At 44.2% G+C, this 25,558-nt stretch overlaps 1 protein-coding gene across 1 annotated transcript; it reads right to left on the reverse strand.

The window, feature by feature from the left end:
- Nucleotides 1-734: 734 nt before the first annotated feature.
- On the reverse strand, nucleotides 735-7,481 carry LOC148044200 (fibroblast growth factor 23-like). Its single transcript, XM_087723062.1, has 3 exons — nucleotides 7,271-7,481; nucleotides 2,920-3,023; nucleotides 735-1,127 (listed from the first exon to the last, which is right to left on the reverse strand). Exons 1-3 carry the CDS (start codon nucleotides 7,479-7,481, stop codon nucleotides 735-737), a joined length of 708 nt encoding a protein of 235 aa, XP_087579188.1.
- Nucleotides 7,482-25,558: the final 18,077 nt, after the last annotated feature.

Genomic DNA, 25,558 nt, shown 5'->3' on the forward strand with positions numbered 1-25,558 from the left:
AACAAGAAGCAATGGGTGGAAACTAATCAAGGAGAGAAGCAACTTAGAACTAAGGAGAAATTTAATAAATTAATTAGTGCAACAACCTGCCTCCAAAAGTTGTGAATGCTCCAACACTGAAAGTTTTTAAGAAGATGTTGGATAATCATTTGTCTAAAGTGGTGTAGGGTTTCCTGCCTAGACAGGGGGTTGGACTAGAAGACCTCCAAGACCTCATTCAGGTTGGTAAGGACCAGGGCTAGAATCGGGAAGATGCATAAAGACAGTCCTTGAGATACGACTACAATTGAGCCCCAAATTTATGTTGCTAAGCGAAACATTGGTTAAGCGAGATTTGCCCCATTTTAAGCCCTTTCATGCCAGAGTTGTTAAGCAAATCACTGCAATTGTTAAATTAGTAAGACCGTTGTTAAGTGAATCGGGTTTTCCCCTTGACTTTGCTTGTCAGAAGGGGTCACATGACCCGGGGACACTGCAACCGTCATAAAGACGAGTCAGTGGCCAAGCATCTGAATTTTGATCAGGTGAGCCTGAGGATGCTCCAACCATCGTACATGTGAAAAAATGTCCCGATTTTTTAAAAGTACCGTTGTAACTCGAAACGGTCACTAAATGAACTGTTGTAAACTGAGAACTACCTGTACACAGCCGTGACCCTCTTATTCTGAACAATTCATCTGGGGAAAAAATGGAATTTAGTTTTCTTTGACGGTTCCAGTTCTCGTCTCTCGGTTTCAGGAATCCGTTCGGGGGCTAGGAAATCTTCGGCTCAGCGTGGCGCCGTTTGGGTCCCGTTCTTCAGAATTTGAGCTGGTCAAGCAGGGGTGAAGGCCCACCTCATCTGGGCTTTCTTCCGGTATCTTTCCTGCCAAGATGCCCCCACACAGCTCGGCATCGTCGTCCCGGGTATCTTCCGGCTGAGGCCTTGGCGGGTCAAACATGCTGAAGGGGATTTCATTCCTTCTGGTTAGAAACTGAGAGAAATCCGGGGGATTCATACCAGGGAACAATGCTTTCTTTGCCCTCCCTAAGCTGACCAGGTAATGGTACTTGGGAGATTGGTAAACATCGTAGCCATTTTCCAGCATCGTGTGTTTAAAAACGCAGTCCTCGTTGCCGAAGGAATTCTAAAGGAAACAAACGCAAAATGTCAAGAGAGAGGTGAAAAGGAGGAGAAAAATTAAATAAGGAATTATAAATGCCATCAACATAAAAGGGAGCTTACTCGGAAGCTGAAATACACCAAATAAATGAGATGAAGAGTGGGAAGTAGAGGGGAGAGGTAAGGGAAGAAGAGAGGGATAGGAGAGAGGGCAGAGGGGAAGAGGAGGAGAGAAAGGAGGAGTGGAAAGGGGAGAGAGGAAAAGGAGAGAAGAGGGGGAAGTAGAGAAGAGATGGACAACAGAGGGAAGAAAGGAGGTAGGGAGGGGAAGGGGAGAGAGGAGAAGGAGAGAGGAAGGGGAAGTAGAGAAGGATGACAGAGGGAAGAGGTAGGGAAGGGGAGGAGAGAGGGAGAAGGAGAGAGGAAGGGGAAGGACAACAGAAGGAAGAAAGGAGGTAGGCAGGGGGAGGAGAGAGGGAGAAGGAGAGAGGGAGGGGAGGTGGAGAAGAGAAGGACGACAGAGGGAAGAAATGAGGTAGGGAGGGGGAAAAGAGAGGGAGAAGGAGAGAGGGAGGGGAGGTGGAGAAGAGAAGGACGACAGAGGGAAGAAAGGAGGTAGGGAGGGGAAGGGGAGAGGGAGAAGGAGAGAGGAAGGGGAAGTAGAGAAGGATGACAGAGGGAAGAAAGGAGGTAGGGAAGGGGAGGAGAGAGGGAGAAGGAGAGAGGAAGGGGAAGTAGAGAAGAGAAGGATGACAAAGGGAAGAAAGGAGGTAGGGAGGGGGAGGAGAGAGGGATAAGAAAGCAATGGATAGAGTACAAATATGGTGTATGGAGAGCAGAAGAGCCAATAATTGGTTTTTGGGAGTTGTTGGTAAGATGAATTGATGTAAACACTTGATAATACAATATGATGTTGGTTATGTAATAGTATACATGTAATTATAAGTTATAAAAATGGAAAAAATAAAAACTTTAATAAAAAAAAGAGGGAGGTGAAAGGTCAAGCCGTCCCTTACGGTTAAAAAAAAACATCCACGGCTCATTTAGATTATTTTATTATTTATTTATTATTTTCCTGCCATTTCTTCTTTCTACAGAGTGGTGTACTGGCCTAGAGGTGGCACTCTCGCCTCCCAATCGGGAGACTGTGTGTTCGATCCTAGGTAGAGGCAGATATTTCTCTCTTTCTCTGGGCAGAATGAGAATACAGCTGCTGAACAAAACTCCGCTCTGGCAACAGGAAGGGCATCTGGCCAGTAAACACTCTGCTGGTTCCATTCCGCTGCCCCGACTCCACCCCGCAAGGGATTATGGGGTTGTTAAAAGATGAGGATGATTTATTCTATCTACAGATAGTCCCCTCAACTTACAGCAGTTCAGTTAGTGACCATGGCACTGAAAAAAGTGGCTCATTTGACCATTTTTCACACTTACGACCGTTCTGCTATCCCCATAGTCACGTGATCCAAATTCAGGTGCTTGGCAACTGACTCATATTTATGACGGTTGCAGTGTCCCATGTGTGTGTGTGTGTGTATGTGTGTGTGTCACATGATTCTCTTTTGTGACCACCTGACAAGCAATGGGAGAAGCCACATTCCATTTAACAACGGCGTTCCTAACTTAACAACGGCAGCGATTCACTTAACAACTGTGGCACAAAAGGTCCTAATGACCTTTTTTTAGTGACCACTCCAAGTTACAACTCACTTAACAACAGAAACCTTGGGCTCTGTTGAGGTCGTAAAATGAGGACTTAATGCCTTTGCTGCACTAGGGAAGGAGTCGAATAAGCCGAAAGGAAAATTAGGACTCACCGATCCAAAGAGATTTCCGTTATTCTCCATACAAAGGCTGAGTCCGGTTTTCGCACCAATGATCACTACATATCCGGCATCTTCTGTTTTGATTGTCAAAGCACCTGGAAGTGAAACGGGTTAAATATTAGGAGATCTCTTCAACGTCTATTAAACCAGAAATAGCAACTTCAAATATCAGAATACTATTACCTGATGCAGTGGTGGGATTCAATTTTTTTTTTACTACCGCTTTGTGGGCGTGGCTTGGCTTGGTAGGTGGAGCAGTGGAAGGATACTGCAAAACCCACATTTCCACCCTACCCCACTAACCTGCTTTCCGGCTCCGTTCTCTTGTGCAGAGCAACAGAAGAAAACCCAACTGATCAACTAGGACTCCGATCAGCTGGGACTCGGGAGGCAGCGAATAGATGGGGGCGCGGCCAGCCAGAGGTGGTATTTGCCGGTTCTCCAAAGTACTCAAAAGTTCCACTACCAGTTCTCCAGAACTGGTCAGAATTGGCTGAATACCACCTCTGATCTGATGCCTTCCCGGTCTTCCCAAATTCTGGTGGCAAAACATTTGGCTACAGTCTCGATCAAAAGGGAAAATGACCCTGTAATCCCTAAATTCTGGGAAGAATTGGAGTGTTTGGATGGAGTTGAGCATTTGCTGGCCAGATGTCCTTCCTGACGCCACCCTGGAGTTCACAACAGATATCATTTTTTTAACCACCGAGGAGAGAAATATCTGCCCCTATCTAGGATCGAACTCTCAATGTTCCAAATTGGAGGCGAACATTTCCACTACCCGGCCACCCTCGGTCAAAAGGGCAAACAATGTTCCTACTTGTAAGAAAGAGATGTAGCACTTTCTGTTTACGTTGGATTGCGGAAGAAATATTATTGTTTATGTCAGAGGTGGGTTCCTACCAGTTCGCACCTATTCGGTAGAACCGGTTCGTCAAATCTACCGAACCGGTTAGAAGAGGTTCCACAAGTGGACCCGGAAAGCAGGCCACACCTACAGAAGAGGTTCCAAAAAATTTTGAAACCCACCACTGGTCCTTGGATATGATTATTCTACCCTATCATGCTCATATTTATAAAACTCAGTGCCTCTGTGAAAGGTAAGGATGACTACTGCGTTTGTGGTGCAATCAGAACATTGCGTGTGTTGAAGTTGTTTTAACGCAAACCAAAGATGCCTTTTAAAAAACAAGTTTACCTCATATTCTTATGCATGCCAGTGCTGTGTGTGAGGTAATTTAAGGTGGTTCTGACAAATGTCATCGGCTACTTCATATCCGGTCACATGGGTAGCAAGCCACTCCCATCCGGTCACATGGGCAGCAAGCCACTCCCACAAAGGAGGCCACACCCACAGAGTAGGTTCGAACAATTTTTGAAACCCACCACTGGTGTATGTCATTTGTTTTTTTTAAAAAAATCTGATATACAAATGGATCCAGATAAAGATCCCTTCCCACCAAAGTGGTACCTGTTTACCTACTCGCATGTGCGTACTTTTGAACCTCTAGGTGGGCAGCCGCTCGGGCAAGTGTCCAGATAAGATAAAATAAAAAAGTTGCAAAGCTAGACAAACTGTAGCACAACACAGGAAGACCCTAAAACAAGAGAATGGAGAGAGAACCCATATCCCCACGAAAGCCATGGGGAATAAGGTAAATCTCCATGAAGAAAGGGGAGTCTCCCCTAGACCTCCAGAACCAAGAAGGTCCCACTTTGGAAGTCCAAGGAGAAAAGCCCAAGGTAGCTTTGGCAAGAGAGAAGCTATGGAGGGTCCTAGCTACACTTTCAATGAAAGCATCTTCAATCCATCTCATCTACAATGGAAATAAATACAATCTAAATTAGAGGTTTCTTAGGATGAAGTTTTTCTCCAAAATATTTATTATTATTATTATTGCGTGGTTAATCTTTGGTGAGATTCACAGCCTTTGGAGCTGGTTGGTAGCTCAAAAGCTCGAGTCCCAACCAAGGACCTAGGAACTGTTAAGGTAACGTCGTAGGATATAAACTGCTCCACGGAGGGTGGTTTTTTGTAGAATCAGAATGTTCAAGTCCGATAAATTTAAAATTTCCAAATAGCGAGGTAGCCCTTTGGGTATTGCTCCAAGGGCTCCAATTACAATCAGGACAACACACGATTTCTTTTCCCACAGTCGCTCAACTTCAATTTGCAAGTCCCGGTACTTTGTGTATTATTATCATTATTATTGTATAATAATATTGTATTATTATTATCCCAGGTACTTGAGAGACTGCCTACTGCCAATTACCTCCACCAGACCGATACGATCGCATAGATTAGGCCTCCTCCGAATTCCATCATCCAGCCAGTGTAGACTGGCAACTACTCGGAGGAGAGCCTTCTCGGTGGCTGCTCCGACCCTCTGGAACGAACTCCCCGTGGAGATTCGGACCCTCACCACCCTCCAGGCCTTCCGCGCCGCCTTAAAGATCTGGCTGTCCCGGCTGGCCTGGGGTTAAGATTCTAACCCCACTCGAATTGTGTGACTGTTGTGTTTTCTTTTTAATATGTTGTATTGCTTTTAAGTTGGAAATTGTTTGTCCTTCCCCCCACCCCTTTTTGAACTGTGAGCCGCCCTGAGTCCCCCCAGGGAAAAGGGCAGCATACAAATAAAGGGAAATGAAATGAAAATGAATGAAATTATCATCATCATCATCATCATCATCATCATCATCATCATCATCATCATCATCATCATCATCATTATGTGGTTAATCTTTGGTGAGATTCACAGCCTTTGGGGCTGGTTGGTATCCCTGGAAGTTTTAAAGAAGAGACTGATCAGCCATTTGTCTCAACTGGGATAAAGAACATAGAATAACAGAGGTGGAAGGGACCTTGTAGGTCATCCAGTCCAACCGCATCACCCACCCAAGCAGGAGACCCTGCACCATTTCTGACAGATGGCAGTCCAGTCTCTTCTTGAAATCTTCCACTGATGAAGCTCCTACAACTTGTGAACTTCTGTTCCATTGGGTTGATTGTTCCCACTGTCACTTGATTACTGCCTGAGCAGGAGGGGTGGACTAGAAGACCTCCAAGGTCCCATCCAACTCTGTTATTGAGTTCCTAGCACTCTGGAGCCTTTGGGGGTGATCCTGGACATTCCCCCCCCCATCTATCCCTCCATCCTCCCGCACCAACCAGCCTTGCAGCTCCTCCGGGGACTTACTATGCCCTATTGATTGTTCCCATTGCCATTTGAGCAGAAGGGGTGGACTAGAAGACCTCCAAGGCCCCTTCCAACTCTGTTGTTGAGTTCCTAGCACTCTGGAGCCTCCGGGGGTGATCCTGGACATTCCCCCCCCATCCATCCCTCCATCCTCCCGCACCAACCAGCCTTGCAGCTCCTCCGGGGACTTACTATGTCCTATTGATTATTCCCATTGCCATTTGAGCAGAAGGGGTGGACTAGAAGACCTCTAAGGCCCCTTCCAACTCTGTTATTGAGTTCCTAGCACTCTGGAGCCTTTGGGGGGTGATCCTGGACATTCCCCCCCATCCATCCCTCCATCCTCCCGCACCAACCAGCCTTGCAGCTCCTCCAGGGACTTACTATGCCCTATTGATTGTTCCATTATCATTTGAGCAGGAGGGGTGGACTAGAAGACCTCTAAGGCCCCTTCCAACTCTGTTATTGAGTTCCTAGCACTCTGGAGCCTTTGGGGGTGGATCCTGGACATTCCCCCCCCATCCATCCCTCCATCCTCCCGTATCAGCCAGCCTTGCAGCTCCTCCGGGGACTTACTATGCCCTATTGATTGTTCCCATTGCCATTTGAGCAGGAGGGGTGGACTAGAAGACCTCTAAGGTCCCATCCAACTCTGTTGTTGAATTCCTAGCACTCTGGAGCCTTTGGGGGTGATCCTGGACATTCCCCCCCATCCATCCCTCCATCCTCCCGCACCAACCAGCCTTGCAGCTCCTCCGGGGACTTACTATGTCCTATTGATTATTCCCATTGCCATTTGAGCAGGAGGGGTGGACTAGAAGACCTCTAAGGCCCCTTCCAACTCTGTTATTGAGTTCCTAGCACTCTGGAGCCTCCGGGGGTGACCCTGGACATCCCCCTCCTCCCATCCATCCCTCCATCCTCCCGCACCAGCCAGCCTTGCAGCTCCTCCGGGGACTTACTATGCCCTATTGATTGTTCCCATTGTCATTTGAGCAGAAGGGGTGGACTAGAAGACCTCTAAGTTCCCATCCAACTCTGTTATTGAGTTCCTAGCACTCTGGAGCCTCCGGGGCTGACCCTGGACCCATCCATCCCTCCATCCTCCCGCATCAGCCAGCCTTGCAGCTCCTCCGGGGACTTACTATGCACGGTCTGGGACTGGCTGCCGTCCACGCGTCCATCGGGGTGGATCTGCAGGTGGACGCTCCTCCTGGCGTTGAAGGTGTAGAGGTGCACCAGCTCGTCGGCGTGGCTCCAGATTGGGGAGGCGAGCGAGGGTCCCCAGCCGCAGGCAACCAGCGGCAGCAGGAGCCTCAGGGCGCGGAGAAGCGCTGAAGCCTGGACGGGGCGCATGATGCTCGCTTGGGTATGGAAGACGTAGGAGCCCAAAGGCGATTCTGGTCCTTCTCCTCTGCTGACCACTCGCTGATACTGGGCGCCCTGGTCCTTCGGTCCTGGCTTTATGCAGGACGGCTGGAGGGGAGGGGGGCGGGTGGAAGGGGGCGGGAGAAAGGAAGAGACACCCTTGGCATTTTTCTTTCTTTCTATTTTTTGGGCAGAGCAATATTTTAGGAGCGCCCTCCGTTCTCAGGAAGAAGGAGGGGGAGTTCTCAGAGAGACGGAGCACTTTCCCGAATCAGCTTTTTTTTTAGGGGGCCACTGATCAAACTTTGCCTGGTTTCCTCGGGTTTGCTCAAACGCGCTCCCGAATAAAATATGGAAACGCCACAACGGAAGGAGGGAAAGGAGAGGGGAGAGGAGAGGAGAAGAGAGGGAAAGAAGAAAGGGTAAAAAGGAGAGGAAGGATGGGAGAGGTAGCAAGAGTAGGAGAGAGGGTAGGAAGGGAAGAAAGAGGGGAAGGAGCAGGGGAGAGGAAGGGGAAGAAGAAAAGAGAGGAGAAAAGAAGAAAGAGAAGAAGGGAGGGTAGGAGAAAGAGAGAGGGAAGAAGTAGGGTTGTAATATAAGATGGAAAGCAATCTCGAATATATTATTATATCTTTGGGGGAGGAATGGAATTATAAATGTTAAAGGATAATGTATAACACGAATAATATATATGAGAAATGTATATTTATGAAATGGATGTATGTATAAGAAAAATAAAAAACTTTTTTTCAAAAGAAAACTTTGCCTGGTTATCTGAAAAGGAAAGCAGGATAACAATAGCACAGATGCGGAGACTCTAGAAAGAGTGCAGAGAAGAGCAACCAAGATGATTAAGGGATTGGAGACTAAAACATATGAAGAAGGGTTGCAGGAACTGGGTAGGTCTAGTTTGATGAAAAGAAGGATTAGGGGAGACATGATAGCAGTCTTCTAATATTTGAGGGGCTGCCACAAAGAAGAGGGAGTCAAGCTATTCTCCAAAGCACCTGAGGGCAGGACAAGAAACAATGGGTGGAAACTAATCAAAGAGAGAAGCAACTTAGAACTGAAGAGGAGTTTCCTGACAGTTGGAACAATTAATTAATCAGTGGAACGACTTGCCTCCAGAAGTTGTGAATGCTCCAACAGTGGAAGTTTTAAAGAAGAGCTTGGATAACCATTTGTCTGAAGTGGTGTTGGGTTTCCTGCCTAAGCAGGGAGTTGGACTAGAAGACCTCCGAGGTCCCTTCCAACTCTGTTATTCTATTCTACTTAGAGTTATATACCACTTCACAGTGCTTCACATCCTCTCTAAGCGGTTTACAGAGTCAGTCTCCTGCCCTCCCCCCCAACAATCTGGGTCCTCGTTTTACTGACCTCAGAAGGATGGAAGGCTGAGTCAACCTTGAGCCAGGCTCAGGCTCAGGTCAAGATCAAACTGTTGGCAGTGGGTGAAGTTAGCCTGCAATACTGTATTCTTTTTTTATTTTTTATTTATTTTAATTGGACAAAAACACAAAACAAGAATCACCCTTCATTACATCTTGTAGAAAGCGTGTCGATTGGTTACAGATAACCTTCGTGCATTTCTTCCACAGTCATTACTTATAGTTCATATTAGATTAGACACTTTAAATCAAAAATCTTTGTATATCTTCCTATCAATGTACCACAATTCTCATTTGACTACAATTATTTGAACATGCTTTTACCTCAAATCATTCATACTTAAAGACACAACCGCATAATGGCATTCATTAGCTATTTCAAAAAATCCTCCAATAACATTACACCTTTATAACATATTTTAAGTAATATGTCATTAATTTAATAGTCATTAATTTCTTTATTTCTTTTTTCTCAATAGATTTTAGACTGTGTTAGTTAAAAATCCATACCGTGTACGGGTTCTGGGAAGTCGGGGGGGGGGGAAGGAGGAGGGGGGGTGGGGGTGGAGGGAGGGAGGGGTACACACAACAAAAAAAATTGTACTTCAATGTCTTAATGATTGACAAATGATGACATATTTGTGTTTTTTTTAAAGAAAAATAAAAAAGTTCTGTTCAGAAAAAAAAACATATTTTAAGTAAAAGTCAATTAATAAAGTTTCTAAACTTCCCCCCTTTTTCCCCCCAACTCACTGTTTAGAATTTATATCCAAGTTACTTTTGCCAATACCATAGCATGTATATATTGTTAAACAATGTCCATTGACATTTCCTTGTTATTATAATTGGCTAAAAATCATTTACTATTTATGTCCCATCTCCTCTTGTCAGCCCCCCCACCAAAAAAAACCCTTACACATTTATAACAATATTTAAGTAAAAATTTGTTAATAAAATGTATAGGTCTTTTTCCCAAGTTACAATTTGCAATTTATATCCAAATTTCTTTTACTAGATTGCCAATACTTGTATATATCATTAAGCTGTATCCATTATCATTTCATTATTGTTATTATAGCTAATTAATTGTTAGGGAATAAACATTTGATAACAATCTAAAACAATCTTAAGAGTTACAAAATTCCTACTTATTAATCACCGAGGTGGCGCAGTGGTTAGGGTGCAGTACTGCAGGCCACTTCAGCTGACTGTTATCTGCAGTTCGGCGGTTCAAATCTCACCGGCTCAAGGTTGACTCAGCTTTCCATCCTTCCGAGGTGGGTGAAATGAGGACCCAAACTGTGGGGGCGATATGCTGACTCTTTAAACCGCTTAGAGAGGGCTGAAAGCCCTATGAAGCGGTATATAAGTCTAACTGCTATTGCTATTGCTAACTAATTTTTTGTTATCAATTCTGCATTCTAACCTCTGGGCCACCAAGAGGGACAATGAGAAAGGGAAGAAGGGAGGGAGGGAGAGAGGGAGGGATAGCAATAGCACTTAGATTTATATACCACTTCACAGTGATTTACAGTCCTCTCTAAGAGGTTTAGAGAGTTGCCCCCAACAATCTGGCTCCTCGTTTTACTGACCTCGGAAGGACAGAAGGATGAGTCAACCTGGAGGAACGCAGGTGTCTCCCCGTTTCTCAGTTATCCATCACTCAAATCCCATTCTTTTTTTTATTTAATTTTTTTTATTTTTTATTAACAAATATGTAAAATACACACACACACAAAATTTAGACGTACACCACATTTACACAATACAATACGGACAGGAACTTCCTGTTCTTTCTAATAGCAATCGCCAATCGATACCGCTCACCTTATATTATTTCCCCTTCTATTGTATTTCATTTGGATTTCACCATTCTTAACCCTCTTATTTTACTCATAACTATTATTTTTTGAGTTTTGTTATATTCCTTCATTCAAATCCCATTTTTGTTCCTCCATTTCCTCCCTCCTCCCATCGTTGTTGTTGAGTTGTTGTTGTTTTTTTTGGGAAACTTTTAAAAGTGTCCAGGTAGCCTTTTTCAGCCCCTGAATGGCCTGACACACTGACATCCTCAGGTGTTTGAGTTAGGGAGCAAAAGGAAAAGTTACCCTTCGCTTAACTTTCAGGATAACTCCTGCTGGACCAGGGAATTCCCTATTCACATCTGCTGAAGGTGAAGAATTGGATGTGCGTGGCAAACAATGTTTGAGAACGACAGCAGATCTTGGCTGAACAGGCTGCTTGCAAATGTATTTAGTCAGTTATTTCTTTCCCGTTCTTATTAGATTTATAAATAACTCAGAGCGGTGAACATAACTAATATTCTTCGTCCTGATTTCTCCACAATAACAATCCAGTGAGGTGGGCTTTATTGAAACTGGCTGTCCTGCCTAAAGTGGGACTAGAACTCACAGTCTCCTGGTGATTGGGCCAAAGTCACCCAGTTGTCTTTCAGGCCTAAGGAAGAACTAGAACTCACCATCTCCTGGTGATTGGCCCAAAGTCACCCACTTGTCTTTCTGGCCTAAGGGAGAACTAGAACTCACCATCTTCTGGTGATTGGGTCAAAATTACCCAGTCATCTTTTTGGCCTAAGGGAGAACTAAAACTCACCATCTCCTGGTGATTGGCCCAAAGTCACCCAGTCATCTTTCTGGCTAAGGGAGAACTAGAACTCATCATCTCCTGGTGATTGGGCCAAAGTCACCCACTTGTCTTTCTGGCCTAAGGCAGAACTAGAACTCACCATCTCCTGGTGATTGGCCCAAAGTCACCCACTTGTCTTTCTGGCCTAAGGGAGAACTAGAACTCACCATCTCCTGGTGATTGGCCCAAAGTTACCCACTCGTCTTTCTGGCCTAAGGGAGAACTAGAACTCAGCATCTCCTAGTGATTGTCCCAAAGTCACCCAGTCATCTTTCTGGCCTAAGGGAGAACTAGAACTCAGCATCTCCTAGCCCAAAGTCACCCAACTGACTTTCATGGATTGTCAATATTACTTTACTGAATCTCTGGAAATGTGCATAATCATTTAATCCAGAGGAGTGACAGGATCCATGGTGGGGGGGAAAATGGGGCAAAAAGGGAACTCAGAGATATCTATATGCCAATCTGATGCACAGATACAAATAGAGAACTTATTTAGATCATTCCTATGATTTCCACTCTCCCCCCCTCCCCTTTGTGGAAATTAGTTTCTTTTTTTTCAATGGGGCTCCTTTCAACGTCAAGAAACCTCTCCGAGGGAAGATGGTGGCCAGGTGATCAACTTCACCGTGATCTATCCAAGGGCCTCCTCCCTGTAGCCCATCAGTCCTTCAGATCCTCTATCTAGGGAGATCCTCAGTCCCCCAGGCTAACGGTGGTCTCAAAAGTGCTTTTTCCTAAAGGTAAGTGGACTTTCTGGAGTCCCCACCACCACCACCTTGAAAATGTTTTGCTTCTCATCCAAGAAGCTTCTTCAGTTTTCATTGGATGAGAAGTGGAACATTCTCAAGGGAAAAAAAACCAAGCAAGTTCAACTCTCTTTTGGGAAAATACCTTCAGTTCAGATTTTCTTCTCTGTGTGGGTGTCTGTGTGTGGGTGTCTGTCTCTCTGTATGTGTGTGTATGTATGTGTTTGTGTGTGTGTTTCTCTGTATCTGTCTCTGTCTGTCTCCCTTTCTTTCTCTCTCAGTCTTTCTCGCTCTCTGTCTCTCTCTGTCTGTGTGTTTCTCTCTCTGGATCTCTGTCTTTTTCTCTCTCTCTGTGTGTGTGTGTGTGTTTCTCTTTCTCTGTCTCTGTCTGTCTCCCTTTCTTTCTCTCTCAGTCTTTCTCGCTCTCTGTCTCTCTCTGTCTGTGTGTTTCTCTCTCTGGGTCTCTGTCTTTCTCTCTCTCTCTCTCTCTCTCTCTGTGTGTGTGTGTGTGTGTGTCTTTCTCTGTCTCTGTCTGTCTCCCTTTCTCTCTCTCTCAGTCTTTCTCGCTCTCTGTCTCTCTCTGTCTGTGTGCTTCTCTCTCTGGGTCTCTGTCTCTGTCTCTCTCTGTCTCTCTCTGTCTCTCTCTGTCTCTCTGTCTCTCTCTGTCTCTGTCTCTTGGTCTCTCATTTTAAGCAGCGTTGAGACTCTTGACGGAGTCCAGAGAAGAGCAACCAGGATGATGAGGGGACTGGAGATTAAAACTGTAAGGGGTACCTCCGTTGGGAGACAGAATGTAGCGCAGTGGAATGTACAGCTAGAGAGAAGGAACGTTGCTAGTAGAAGAAAAACACACGAATAGAGTCTCAGACACTGCCAGCAAAAACAAGTAGCTTTTACTACTAATAATAGCTTCACAAGCAGTGATAGTAGATGTGTGTCCAAACACAATTCAAAATACAAGCATTTGCTTACAGTCGCCGTTCAAGCGAGCAAGTAATCATCAAGCATAGGACAAGCAGAGAGAGAGGGAGAGCTTTCCTGACTCCCTCTTATTGCAAAGTTAATTACAGCTGATAAGTACATTCACCAAGTTAAAGCAACATCGACCATTTGTTATTATATAGGAATCTATATTGCCTACCCAACACTAGGAGTATCCTCCCAACAAAAACATATGAAGAACAGTTACAGGAACTGGGCATGGCTAGTCTAGTGAAGAGAAGGACCAGGGGAGACAGGAGAGCAGTCTTCCAATATTTGAAGGGCTGCCACAGAGAGGAAAGGGGGCAAGCTGTTTTCCAAGGTACCTTTGAAGGCCAGACAAGGAAGAATGGATGGAAACTGAACAAGGAGAGATTCAACCTAGAATGAAAGAGAAATTTCCTGACAGTGAGAACAATCCACCCATGGAACAGAAGTTGCCTTCAAAAGTTGTGGGCGCTTCATCCCTCGAGGCTTTCAAGAAGAGACTGGATTGCCATCTGTCAGAAATGGCGTAGCAGGTCTCCTGCTTGGGTGGTGGGTTGGACTAGATGACCTACAAGGTCCCTTCCAACCCTGTTAACCTGTTAAAGTTTGCCTCTTAACAGATTGACAGATAAGACAAGATTTCGGAAGATATACTCGCAAAATATAATTTAGAGTGGTGTGGTGGCCTAGAGGTGGCGCTCTCGCCTCACAGTCAGCAGTTTGATCCTAGGAAGAGGCAGCTATTTCTCTCTCTCTCTGGGCACAATGAGAATATATCTGCTGGGGGGAAAACCCCGCATTGGCGACAGGAAGGGCATCCGGCCAGTAAGCACTCAGCTCCATTCAGGTGCCCATATTCCACCCCGTAAGGGATTATGGGGTCATTACAAGAGGACGATAAGCACAATGCTTAAACCCACTAAACGCAAATCCTTGCTTCGAGCTTCGTGATCAGAAACTAATTTCTCTTTTTAAGAGAGGAGTTTGGGAGGCAAGTAAAACAAAAAAGCATAGAATGGAAACCTGAAGTTTTTTTATTAGGAATTATATCGATGAAATAAAAAAAAGAAATCCAGTATTTAATACTACATATACTTACAGCGGCAAGGATTGCCTTTGCCCAGAAATGGAAAAACAAATTAATCCCAAAGGAAGATGAAATAATAAGAAAGATTATGGACTGTGCCGAAATGGACGAACTAACTAAAGAAATCCAGAGAAAGGAAGAATCAGAATTCTACCAGATATGGGATAAATGGTATAGGTGGATGGAGGAAAGAAACAAAAATCAATGAAAGAATATAACAAAACTCAAAAAATAATAGTTATGAGGCTGATAAGAGGGTTAAGAATGGTGAAATCTAAATGAAATACAATAGAAGGGGAAATAATATAAGGTGAGTGGTATCGATTGATGATTGCTATTATAAAAAAACAGGAAGTTCCTGTTCGTACTGTATTGTATAAATGTGGTGTACGTCTAATTTTTGTGTGCGTGTATTTTACATGTTCGTTAATAAAAATCTTTTTAAAAAAGCATAGCAATTAAAGTATTGAAGTGGGCAAGAGATGATGGATAGATGATTTTATTGTTTATTGTTGTTCTGATTCGCTTTTCCTTTTTCCTCTCTTTCTTTTAAAGCATAGTGATTGGCGTATGAAACGGGCAAGAGATGATAGACGATTTCTCTTTTTGGTTGTGGTTATGAGATGGTTTTCCCTCTCTCTCTCTTTCTGTCTCTATTCTTTTTTTCTTCTTCTCTCTCTCTCTCTCTCTTTTAAAGGCAGGTGACATGATTTGAAGTTAGGCAGGGAAGAAAGAAAACGTTTATCAATAAAGGGTGACATGATTAAAAGCTAGAATAAGTGACAGAAATGAGGGGGATGTTAATGTATACATTGTTATAAAATGAAAGTATAATAATGAGAAAATTTTGAATAATTGAATAATAATAAATTGCAACCTAATATAAATGTTATTAGAAGTACATACCGTATTTTTTGGACTATAAGACACTTTTTTGTCTCCCAAAACGGGGTGAAAATGTCTTTGCATACATATATTCCCGAAGCCGTACTCACTCTGCGGCCACTTTTTGGCCTCTGCACCCCCCGTTTTCAGGCTATTTTTGCCCTTTTTCAGGCCTTTTTTCAGCCCATTTTCTAGGCTTTTTTCAGCCTGTTTTCGAGGGGGTTTTTTTGGCCTGTTTTTTTTTTTCAAAAGAAAAGGGGCTCAAAGGGGCTCAAAAATGGGCCACTAAAAGCCTTGAAAATGGGCCAAAGAAGCCAGGTGCGTCTTATAATCCGAAAAATGCTGTAAATTGATTGAATGTAGTAATTATGCTTAATCTGATTAGTTTTATTTGGTTTGGAATGTATGGTGCCCACGTGCCACACTGTTCACGCATGGATTTGACTTTTTCATTAAAAAAAATAAAACATTAAAAAAAAGAAACATAATCTTTCTTAATCATCTGCTCAGAAACTGCTTCATAATTCCAGGTTTGTCCCCTGAGCCTTATCCTTATTCTGAAGCAGTAGTGGGTTTCTACCGGTTCGCACTAATCCTCCTGAACCAGTAGTTCTGCCGTCAAGCAGAGCATGTACTGGTTCTCTGTTGCTTTGAAAGTGGGTTTTCCTGCCCGCCCCTGGGTTATTCCGACCTTTATTTCAGAACCCCAGCTGATCAGGGGCGGCCGACTGAATTTCCCCTCCTCTGCTTTTTTCCTTGCTCTCCGCGCAAGTTTCTTTCAAGCGTGCACGCGGGCACAGCGCGCGTACACTCAGCAGGGGTGGGTTCCGGCTGCTGCTGCTGCTGCTGCTGACGGTTTGCTCAGGGACGCGCTGTGCGCGCATGCTTGCTTCACACTACGCACGGATGCGTAGTACTAAAAAAAATGCAGAAGCAAAAAAACAAGATGGCCGCCCTTAGGGCGCCGCCGAGAGAAACGGTTCAGGGGCATGGCAGGCCGAGTTACTACCTACTCGGCCGAATTGGTCCGAACTGGTAGGAACTCACCTCTGATCAGTGGTGGGATTCAGCCAGTTCGCACCTATTCGGGAGAACTGGTTGTTAACTTTCTAAGCAGTTTGGAGAACCGGTTGTTGGAAGAAATCTTATTTTGTTTTTTCCCACTTTGCAAGGCTAATCCTCTAAGGAAGGCAGGAAGGAAACATTCTGGGGTTGTTTCTAGACTAATTTTTATTGCCTTGCTTACAGAAACTGCCTTATTACATTCTAACAGCTAAGACGAAGCGCCCATCGACGTGAGTGACGTTGAGTTGGCCACGCCCACCCAGTCACATGACCACCGAGCCCTGCCTACCCAGCTGGTCATTAGGACAGAGAACTGGTTGCTAAATTATTTGAATCACACCACTGCCTCTGATGATCAGCGAACCGGTAGGAAGGCCGATAGGAGCCTACCACTATTCTGAAGGATCCACACGTTGAATCAAAAACGGAAGTTAAAACAAACGCAAATGAGCTGAAGCCCAAATCTGACCACCCTGGAAACGGTGACTGTTCATGAAAGCTGCTAACGCCTTTTTAAAAAAATATATAAAACAGATAACCGGAACTGTTTTACACACCAATGGACGGCAAGTTGATATATTTGCCGAGTGAAGGATGGCAAATATTTCCTGATGTTCCCCTTTCGACAGATGTGCTACCAAAACAAACACTCTCTGTACGCTTTCTTTTTAGCGTGGACGTAAACAGAGGATCTAGGAAGTCCGTGTGTTAGTAAGTGAAGATGTGAAGGTGGGCGCTTTCTATAGCTGGTATATTCTAGGCATAATTACAGACAGAGTCGACCGCATGTACTCTGGTGCGATTGCTCCCTGGCCCAAGTGTTGTTAAATCTCACATCCTGCGGTGACTGTATTTGGGGAGTTTGTCTCTGTCACACAACCCACACACGGCAAGCTTCCTGGTTCTGCTAACCAACAACATGAACCAGATGAAGTCATCGCCGAATATCAGCCCCCAATGCAGATGTTGTGAAATCCTTGGTCTGCCTGTACTGTGGATCTCCCACATTATGGTTACTTTAAATGCTAATGGAATACTAATTGGTTTCTTTTGGTGGGGGGAGGAAAACTCCAAACATGGATAATGTCCGTGGGATAGTACAACACATTGGTGGATATCTGTCTGAGATATTTTAGAACAAGCAGCATATACCACAAGGCACCTATTTCCTAATTGCAATGTCAATCGAACCACCACAGGTGCAGAGTTTGAGCTAACTATTCTATTAATTTCAGGCTATAATACAGGAATGTCCCCAGGCCACCAGCCTTCTCTTGCGAACAATTAGATCCAAGGGAATTGCCCTTTTGTGACTACACATTGAGTCCAGGGTAGCTTTGTTCCTACTGCTTGGGTAAGTCCATCCAGCCACCACATTTTCTGTCGTCCCCTTCTTCTTTTGCTCTCCATCTTTCCCAGCACGAGGCTCTTCTCCAGGGAGTCCTTCCTTCTCATGAGGTGGCCAAAGGATTTGAGTTTCCTCTTCAGGATCAAGCCTTCTAAAGAGCAGCCAGGGTTGATCTCCTCTAAGACTGACCGGTTGGATGGCCTTGCAGTCCAAGGAGTCTTCTCTAGCATCATAGTTCGAAGGCCCCAATTCTTTGGCGCTCAGCCTTTCTTATGGTCCAACTTTCACAGCCATCCATTGCATGCAGATTTGGGATATATGGAATATAATGACAGGAGGGGACCAAGCTATTTTCCTAAACACCTAAGGCCAAACAAGGAATAATGGATGGAAACCGATCCAGGAGAGATTCAACCTAGAAATAAGGAGAATTTTTTTTTGACAGTGGGAACAATCAACTAATGGAACAGATTGCCTTCAGAAGGTGTGGGAGCTTCATCACTGGAGGCTTTTAAGAAAAGATTGGACTGCCATCTGTCACAAATGGTGCACGGTCTCTTAATTGGGGGGGGGGGGTTTGGACTAGATGACCTGCAAGATCCTTTCCAACTGTGTTATTCTATGTTCTTTATCCCATATGAGACAAACGGCTGATCCAATTTCTTCTTTAAAACCTCCAGGGATGGAGCTTCCACAACTTCTGGAGGCAAGTCTTTCCACTGATTCATTGTTCTAACAGTCGGGAAATTTCTCCTTATTTCCTTGATGAATCTCTCCTTGATCAGTTTCCATCCATTATTCCTTGTCTGGCCTTCAGGTGCTTTGGAAAATAGGTTGACCCACTTCCTCTCTTTATATTTCATATATAAAGATGGACTACATGACTTACAAGGTCCCTTCCAACTCTCTTATTCTGTTCTGTTCTATCTCTTCCATGCACGATTAACAAAGACAATTTATTGTTTGACCCCAGCAAGACAAACAAGTTTAGCCACCATTAAAATGGCTGACCAAACGCACTCAACGTGAAGTCTTCAGTCGAACTGCATCTACATGGAGGGAAAGTATGCGGTGGAGTATCTCAAGGCTCTGTTTTAGGCCCAGTACTCTTCAAAATCTTCATCAATGACTTGGATGAGGGGATAAATGGGGAGCTCATCAAATTTGTAGATGACACCAAGCTGGCAGGAATAGCCAACACTCGAGAAGACAGGCTTAAGATGCAGAAGGATCTTGACAGACTTGAACATTGGGCACTATCTAATAAAATGAAATTTGATATTGGAAAAAAATAAGGTTCTACATTTAGGCCAGAAAAACAAAATCCACAGGTACAATATATGTGGTACCTTGCTCAATAGTAGTAACTGTGAGAGGGATCTTGGAGTCCTAGTGGACAACCATTTGAATATGAGCCAGCCATGTGCAGCAGCTGCCAAAAAAGCCAACACAATTCTAGGCTGCATCAACAGAGGGAGAGAATCAAGATCCCGTGAAGTGTTAATACCACTTTATAATGCCTTGGTAAGGCCACACTTGGAATACTGCATTCAGTTTTGGTTGCCACAATGTAAAAAAAGATGTTGAGACTTTAGAAAGAATGCAGAGAAGAGCAACAAAGATGATTAGGGGACTGGAGGCTAAAATATATGAAGAACGGTTGCAGAAACTGGGTATGTCTGGTTTAATGAAAACAAGGACTAGGGGAGACATGGTAGCAGTCTTCCAATATTTGAGGGGCTGCCACAAAGAAGAGGGAGTCAAGCTATTCTCCAAAGCACCTGAGAATAGAACAAGAAGCAATGGGTGGAAACTAATCAAGGAGAAAAGCAACTTAGAACTAAGGAGAAATTTCCTGACAGAACAATTAATCAGTTGGAACAACTTGCCTCCAGAATGCTCCAACACTGGAAGTTAATTTAAGAAGATGTTGGATAACCATTTGTCTGAAGTGGTATAGGGTTTCCTGCCTAGGCCCGGGGTTGGACTAGAAGACCTCCAAGGTCCCTTCCAACTCTGTTATTCTATTCTGTTCTAAAATCTCTCCCTTCTATGGATTAAACGAATTAGTAGCAGTGAATTGGTAGGAAGGATCAAACCACAAAACATCTTGTAAGCTGGAAACATTTAAAAGACGTTTTCTCGTGATGCAAATCCTCCATGTGTATTTACTTTTACCCTGAGGTTTGGGCAGCCTATGAATCAGACTGAAGAAAGCTGGACAGCCCAATACAGACGTAGTATATATATATTTTTCTCCTCCAGACTCAGCGGAAGGAATGTGGGATCTCCATTATAATTTACCTGCCTACGTCTCTTCTGGCTCACACGCTAAGTGGGCGTTTCGATCTGCGAATGGCCAAAAGGAAACACACTCACTTTCTCCCTCGAAATCCTGATGGGTGAAGAACAAGACATTTCGCAACCGGGGATATCAACCACCGGTGCCATAAATAAAAGGACTTTCTGGACGTAAGAGGATGCAGCCCCTGGAGATTGACCGAGTTTGCGGGATATTCTCAGCTACGTCATCAGTAAAAATAACACTCTTGACAAATGACAGCAGACGAGGACGTAAACCTCCAGAGATGAACCGAGAAAGGGGGGGAAAAAATAATCTCTTGGAACATTTACATTTTAAAATATTTACGTAGGTATCATAACAGGAAATGGATTTTTCTTGATTTACATAAGAATGTTGGGAGCAACTCCTGTTCCTTGCCCATCAACTTGTACAGAGGAAAGAAGGGAATGATATCTAAGAACAATTTAATGGGCTTAAACCACATTCCAGCCACTTCTAACGTCATGGCCCTGGCTGTGAAGCAGAGGGAAAAGTCAGAGAGTGCTACACACCCTCGGCTCAAAACGGCCTCTGAAGTGGACACTGGTGGCTGTGAGGCTGAATCCCTAAAGCAGGGGTCAGCAAACTGCGGCTCTGGAGCCGCATGTGGCTCTTTCCTCCCTCTGCTGCGGCTCCGTCACTGGTCGGCGCCACAATTTTGAGAGGAGCTTCCGGGGGGAGGAGGGGAAGAGAAGCACAGTGCGCCAGGAGAAGACTCTATGGCAAGGGGAGGGTTTTCCAGTTGTCTCCACAATTGATAGGGCTTTCGGTTATGACAGGTAGAGGAAAAAGGACGCCACGCTAGGAGGAGACTCTATGGTGGGGGAACTGAACTTCCGGTCAGCTCCAGAATTGAACAGGGGGCTTTCAGTTAGGACCTTTGTGGCTCCCGGTGTTTTCTTTTCTGTGGGAAACGGGTCCAAATGGCTCTTGGAGTGTTTATGTTTGCCAATCCATGCCCTAAAAGACACAATACTTCCTACACCAGGGGTCACCAACCTTTCAGACCTCAGGGACCACTAAATTCCTAATTTTAAATCCCACGGGCTACTAATATGATCTGCCTAATGACTGGCCGGGTGGACGTGACTAGGTAGTCATGTGACTGGGTGGGTGTGGCCAACTGGATGTCACTCACGTCGAGGGGCACTTTACCAGTCTCTACATGCCCCTCCCCTCCCAGCCACTCCTCGCCTGCCCACCCAGGCTCCTTAGGGCCCCAACAGAGAAGCAGTTGTTGGAACTAAGCAGCCACCATGAGAAAGAGTTGGCAAAACAGCTGGCTCAGTTCAAATGAGATCTGACTGAGGAGGAGGCTCAGTAGAAGCACCTCACTGAGGACTACGAGCATAGGCTTTCCAAGGGGAGACCTGCGGGAGTGCAAGGCCAGGTGCTGGCGCCTGGAGGCTCAGCCGGCTGAGATGGTCAGCCAGTTCCAGGCCATGATGCAGTCCCCCTGGAACGAGGCCCTCTGGTTCTTCCCCACCAGCGGTGCTTCCCTCCAGCCTTTGCCCAAAGCCCTGCACCAGGAGGCTGAAGCAGACCCCAAATCAGAATTTCTGCCCCCCCTCTGCCACACACAAAAAGACCCCAAAGTGGGGAGACTCTCTGCAGCAACACAAGCATTCATTGCATGTATCCGGCCCAATTTGGGGGATCCCTGATATAGTGCAATATAAAAAAAATGCAAATAATTTTTCTGCAGACCACCAAAGTTTTCTCATGGACCACCAGTGATCCATGGACCACTAGTTGGCGACCTACACAACCTCAGTAGCCTCTTCCATGGGAAGTCTGGAGGCCAGAGTGCGGGAACCTTGCTCAGGCTGAAGCCCACACGGGCAAGAGAAAGGGTGTCACTAGTGGGCACATCAGAAAGACCAGCCACAAGCCCTTTGAGATCTCTGCGACTCTGGTAGATCTTCTGCCCTCCTTGGGTGGACCATCTAAGACAGGGGTCTAAGGCAGAATTTTGGGAGTTGAAGTCCACATGTCTTGAAGTTGCCAAGTTTGAAGACCTCTGATCTAAGGGTTCCACCACAAAACCGCGGTAGACAAAAGCGCGCTCGACGAAAGCGTGTACATGACGTCATCACAGCGCGACGAAAACATCGTGCTGTGATCGATAAATGTAAAAATAAAGCGAAAACCTTACCCTAACCCCCCCAAACCTAACCCTAAACCTAACCCTAAACCTAACCCTAAATCTAACCCTAAGCCTAACCCTAAATCTAACCCTAAACCTAACCCTTAACCTAACGCTAAACCTAACGCTAACCCTTAACCTAATACTAAACGTAACCCTAACGCTCTAAACCTAATCCTAACCCTAACCCTAACCCTTACCTTTATGTGAATCGGCTTGCTTTAATTTTATTTTTATTTCAATTTTTAATTTTTTTCGTCGCGCTGTGATGACGTCAAATGCGCGCTTTCGTCGAGTGCGCTTTTGTGGACCGCGGTTTTGACGGGTCACGGATCTAAGAGGTCTCCCACTACTACCTCACGAGAGGTAGCCATGCATACCACCTTCCTCTGGCCCTTGTTTCTTTGCTGTCCATCAAGACTGGAGGATCAGTGCTCAGAAAAACCCCGAAGACATTTTTTTTTTTGGCCCAACCATTTGGGTAAAGGACCACTAAGGTGTCCACTAACCCAATTCACAAGGAGGGAGATTGTCCATTTTAGTCTATTCTCCAAAGCACCTGTAGGCTAAAACATATGAAGGAACTGGGTATGTCTAGTTGAATGAAAAGAAGGACTAGGGGAGACATGGTAGCAGTCTTCCAATATCCCAGGGGTTGCTACAAAGAAGAGGGAGTCAAGCTATTCTCCAGGGCACCTGAGGGCAGAAGACAAGAAGCAATGGGTGGAAACTAATCAAGGAGAGAAGCAACTTAGAATTGAGTAGAAATTTCCTGACAGTTAGAACAATGAATCAGTGGAACAGAAGTTGCCTCCAGAAATTGTGAATGCCCCAACACTGGAAGTCTTTAAGAAGATGTTGGACAGCCATTTGTCTGGAACGGTATAGGGTTTCCTACCTAGGCAGGGGGTTGGACTAGAAGACCTCCAAGGTCCCTTCCAACTCTGCTATTGTAGTCCAGAGAAAAGGGAGGTTCTCATAGAGTTGAGGGAAGCAGAAATGGAGAACTCCCATTGCTGATTAGGATACAACAGAACAGTATAAACAAAGCTAGAAGGGACCTTTAGAGGCTTTCTAATCCAACCCCCTGCTCAAGCAGGAGATCCTATACCATTTCAGACAAGTGGCTGTCCAGGTCTCTTCTTAAAAGTCTCCAGTGATGGAGCACCCACAACTTCTGAAGGCAAGTCATTTCATTGATTCATTGTTCCGTCAGTTAGGAAATTTCTTAGTTCTAGATTGCTTCTCTCTTTGATTAGATTCCATCAGAGGTGAGTTCCTACCAGTTCGCACCTATTCGGTAGAACCGGTTCGTCAAATCTACCGAACCAGTTAGAAGAGGTTCCACCAGTGGACCCGGAAAGCAGGCCACACCTACAGAAGAGGTTCCAAAATTTTTTGAAACTTACCACTGCTGGGTGTGTAATGTTCCGCAGTTATCTACGCATTAATAATGATCTAGTAATATTTCCTTATACATTTTAGGGACCTTTCCTTACGTAATTGATGTTTTCTTTCATACTTTTGGATTTCTAATTTCTGTTTCCGTTAGTTGGCAATTGCTAAAACCAATCCCACATGAAAAAGTATTCAAAGCTTTCTTGATTTTGTCAATTTATTTATTCCTGCACATTGTAATATTTATTCATTTACATATCTGTTTTTCCACTGTTGTGCAAACACAATTCCAGCAGCTGCTAACATGTGTAAAATTAAATATATATTATACTCCCTTTCAAATAGCCAACAAAATATTTCTGGTTTTAATTCCAAATCTTGCTTTACGATTGCTTCTAAGCACTAACTTCTGAATAGCTACTTGGAACGACCTAAGTACTAATTCATAATTTCATATCCGGTCACATGGGTGGCAAGCCACACCACCCACAAAGGAGGCCACACCCACAGAGTAGGTTCCAACAATTTTTGAAACCCACCACTGGATTCCATCCATTGTTTTTGCCCTGCCTTCAGGTGCTTTGGAGAATAAGTTGACCCCCCTTTTCTTTGTGGCAACCCCTTAGAAATTGGAACACTACTATCAGGTCTCCCCTAGTCCTTCTTTTCATTAAACTAGACATACCCAATTCCTGCAACATATGTTTTGGATTCCAAGCTCTTAATCATTCTTTGTTGCTCTTCTCTGTCCTCTTTCCAGAGTCTCAACATCTTTTTTTTTTTTTTTACAATCTGGTGACCAAAACTGGATGCAATATTCCAAGTGTGGTCTTGCTTACTAATTACTACCTGCAGCTTGCTCTGCCTTCCTTTTCTGGGTCCTGTAGGAAGAAAAAATCCAGGTCTAGTTCCAAACCAGGAATAAAATGGAGGCTGCTTAAGAAAGGTCCGTTTATTGATGAGCAGAACCAACACACACACAGCGTGCAGTTCTGGGACAGCTGACAAAATGGAGTTGCGAGTAGGGTGGGGTTTTTTTTAGACCTTTTTAAAAACTTTCTATGGGGTCATGTAAGGGTTATGGCTGGATCTATAGGCAAAAGGGGAAATGCAAATCCTACGTGCTTGTCTGAGCTAATCTTGTTTGCCTAATTGTGTTGCTTATCTGGAGTTTTGGTCTAACCCAGCCTTTCTCAATGGATTACCAAATCTGCCTTCCTTAAAGCTGGCCACCTCAAGTTTCTGCTTGGGGCAGTGAGACTGGTGCTAGTTTCTGCCTCCCCCTTTGAGATTTTTCCCCATTTCTCCTTTAGGGGAAATATTCTATCCTGCCTTTTTAATATCCCCCAAAATATTTCACTCTCTAGGAGGCTTGGTGGGCACTGACTTCTTTTAGAGAAGAGGGCAAGTCCCAACTCTCTGCAAATTGTGGTCCATAAATTATCTCGGAGCATATGGACATATATATAGAACTTCTCTAAGATGATGAACACCTTTGGGACCACCATCACCTGGAGGGCTGAGAAGCTCTACAGACTAATGAACTGAGAAAAAAAAAAGGTTCACAATAGACCTCGGAGTGAAAGAGTGGGAGCACCCCCCCTCCCAAAAAAGGCGTTTCCCAACCCGAATCAAGAAGAAAAAGCCCCAAAATTAACAATAATTAGAATAATTATCACATAATTATTAAATAATTATCACATAATTATTAAATAATTATCACATAATTATTAAATAATTATCACATAATTATTAAATAATTATCAAATGATTATTAAATAATTATCACATGATTATTAAATAATTATCACATGATTATTAAATAATTATCACATGATTATTAAATAATTATCACATGATTATTAAATAATTATCACATGATTATTAAATAATTATCACATGATTATCAAATAATTATCAAATAATTATTAAATAATTATTAAATAATTATTAAATAATTATTAAATAATTATTAAATAATTATTAAATAATTATTAAATAATTATTAAATAATTAGAATTCGGACGTCAATGGAGATTC

The sequence above is a fragment of the Thamnophis sirtalis genome, unplaced genomic scaffold (assembly GCF_051295495.1).
Source record: "Thamnophis sirtalis isolate CommonGarterSnake01/CBP01778 unplaced genomic scaffold, rThaSir2_p1.2 scaffold_9, whole genome shotgun sequence".
In the NCBI taxonomy this organism is placed as follows: domain Eukaryota; kingdom Metazoa; phylum Chordata; class Lepidosauria; order Squamata; family Natricidae; genus Thamnophis; species Thamnophis sirtalis.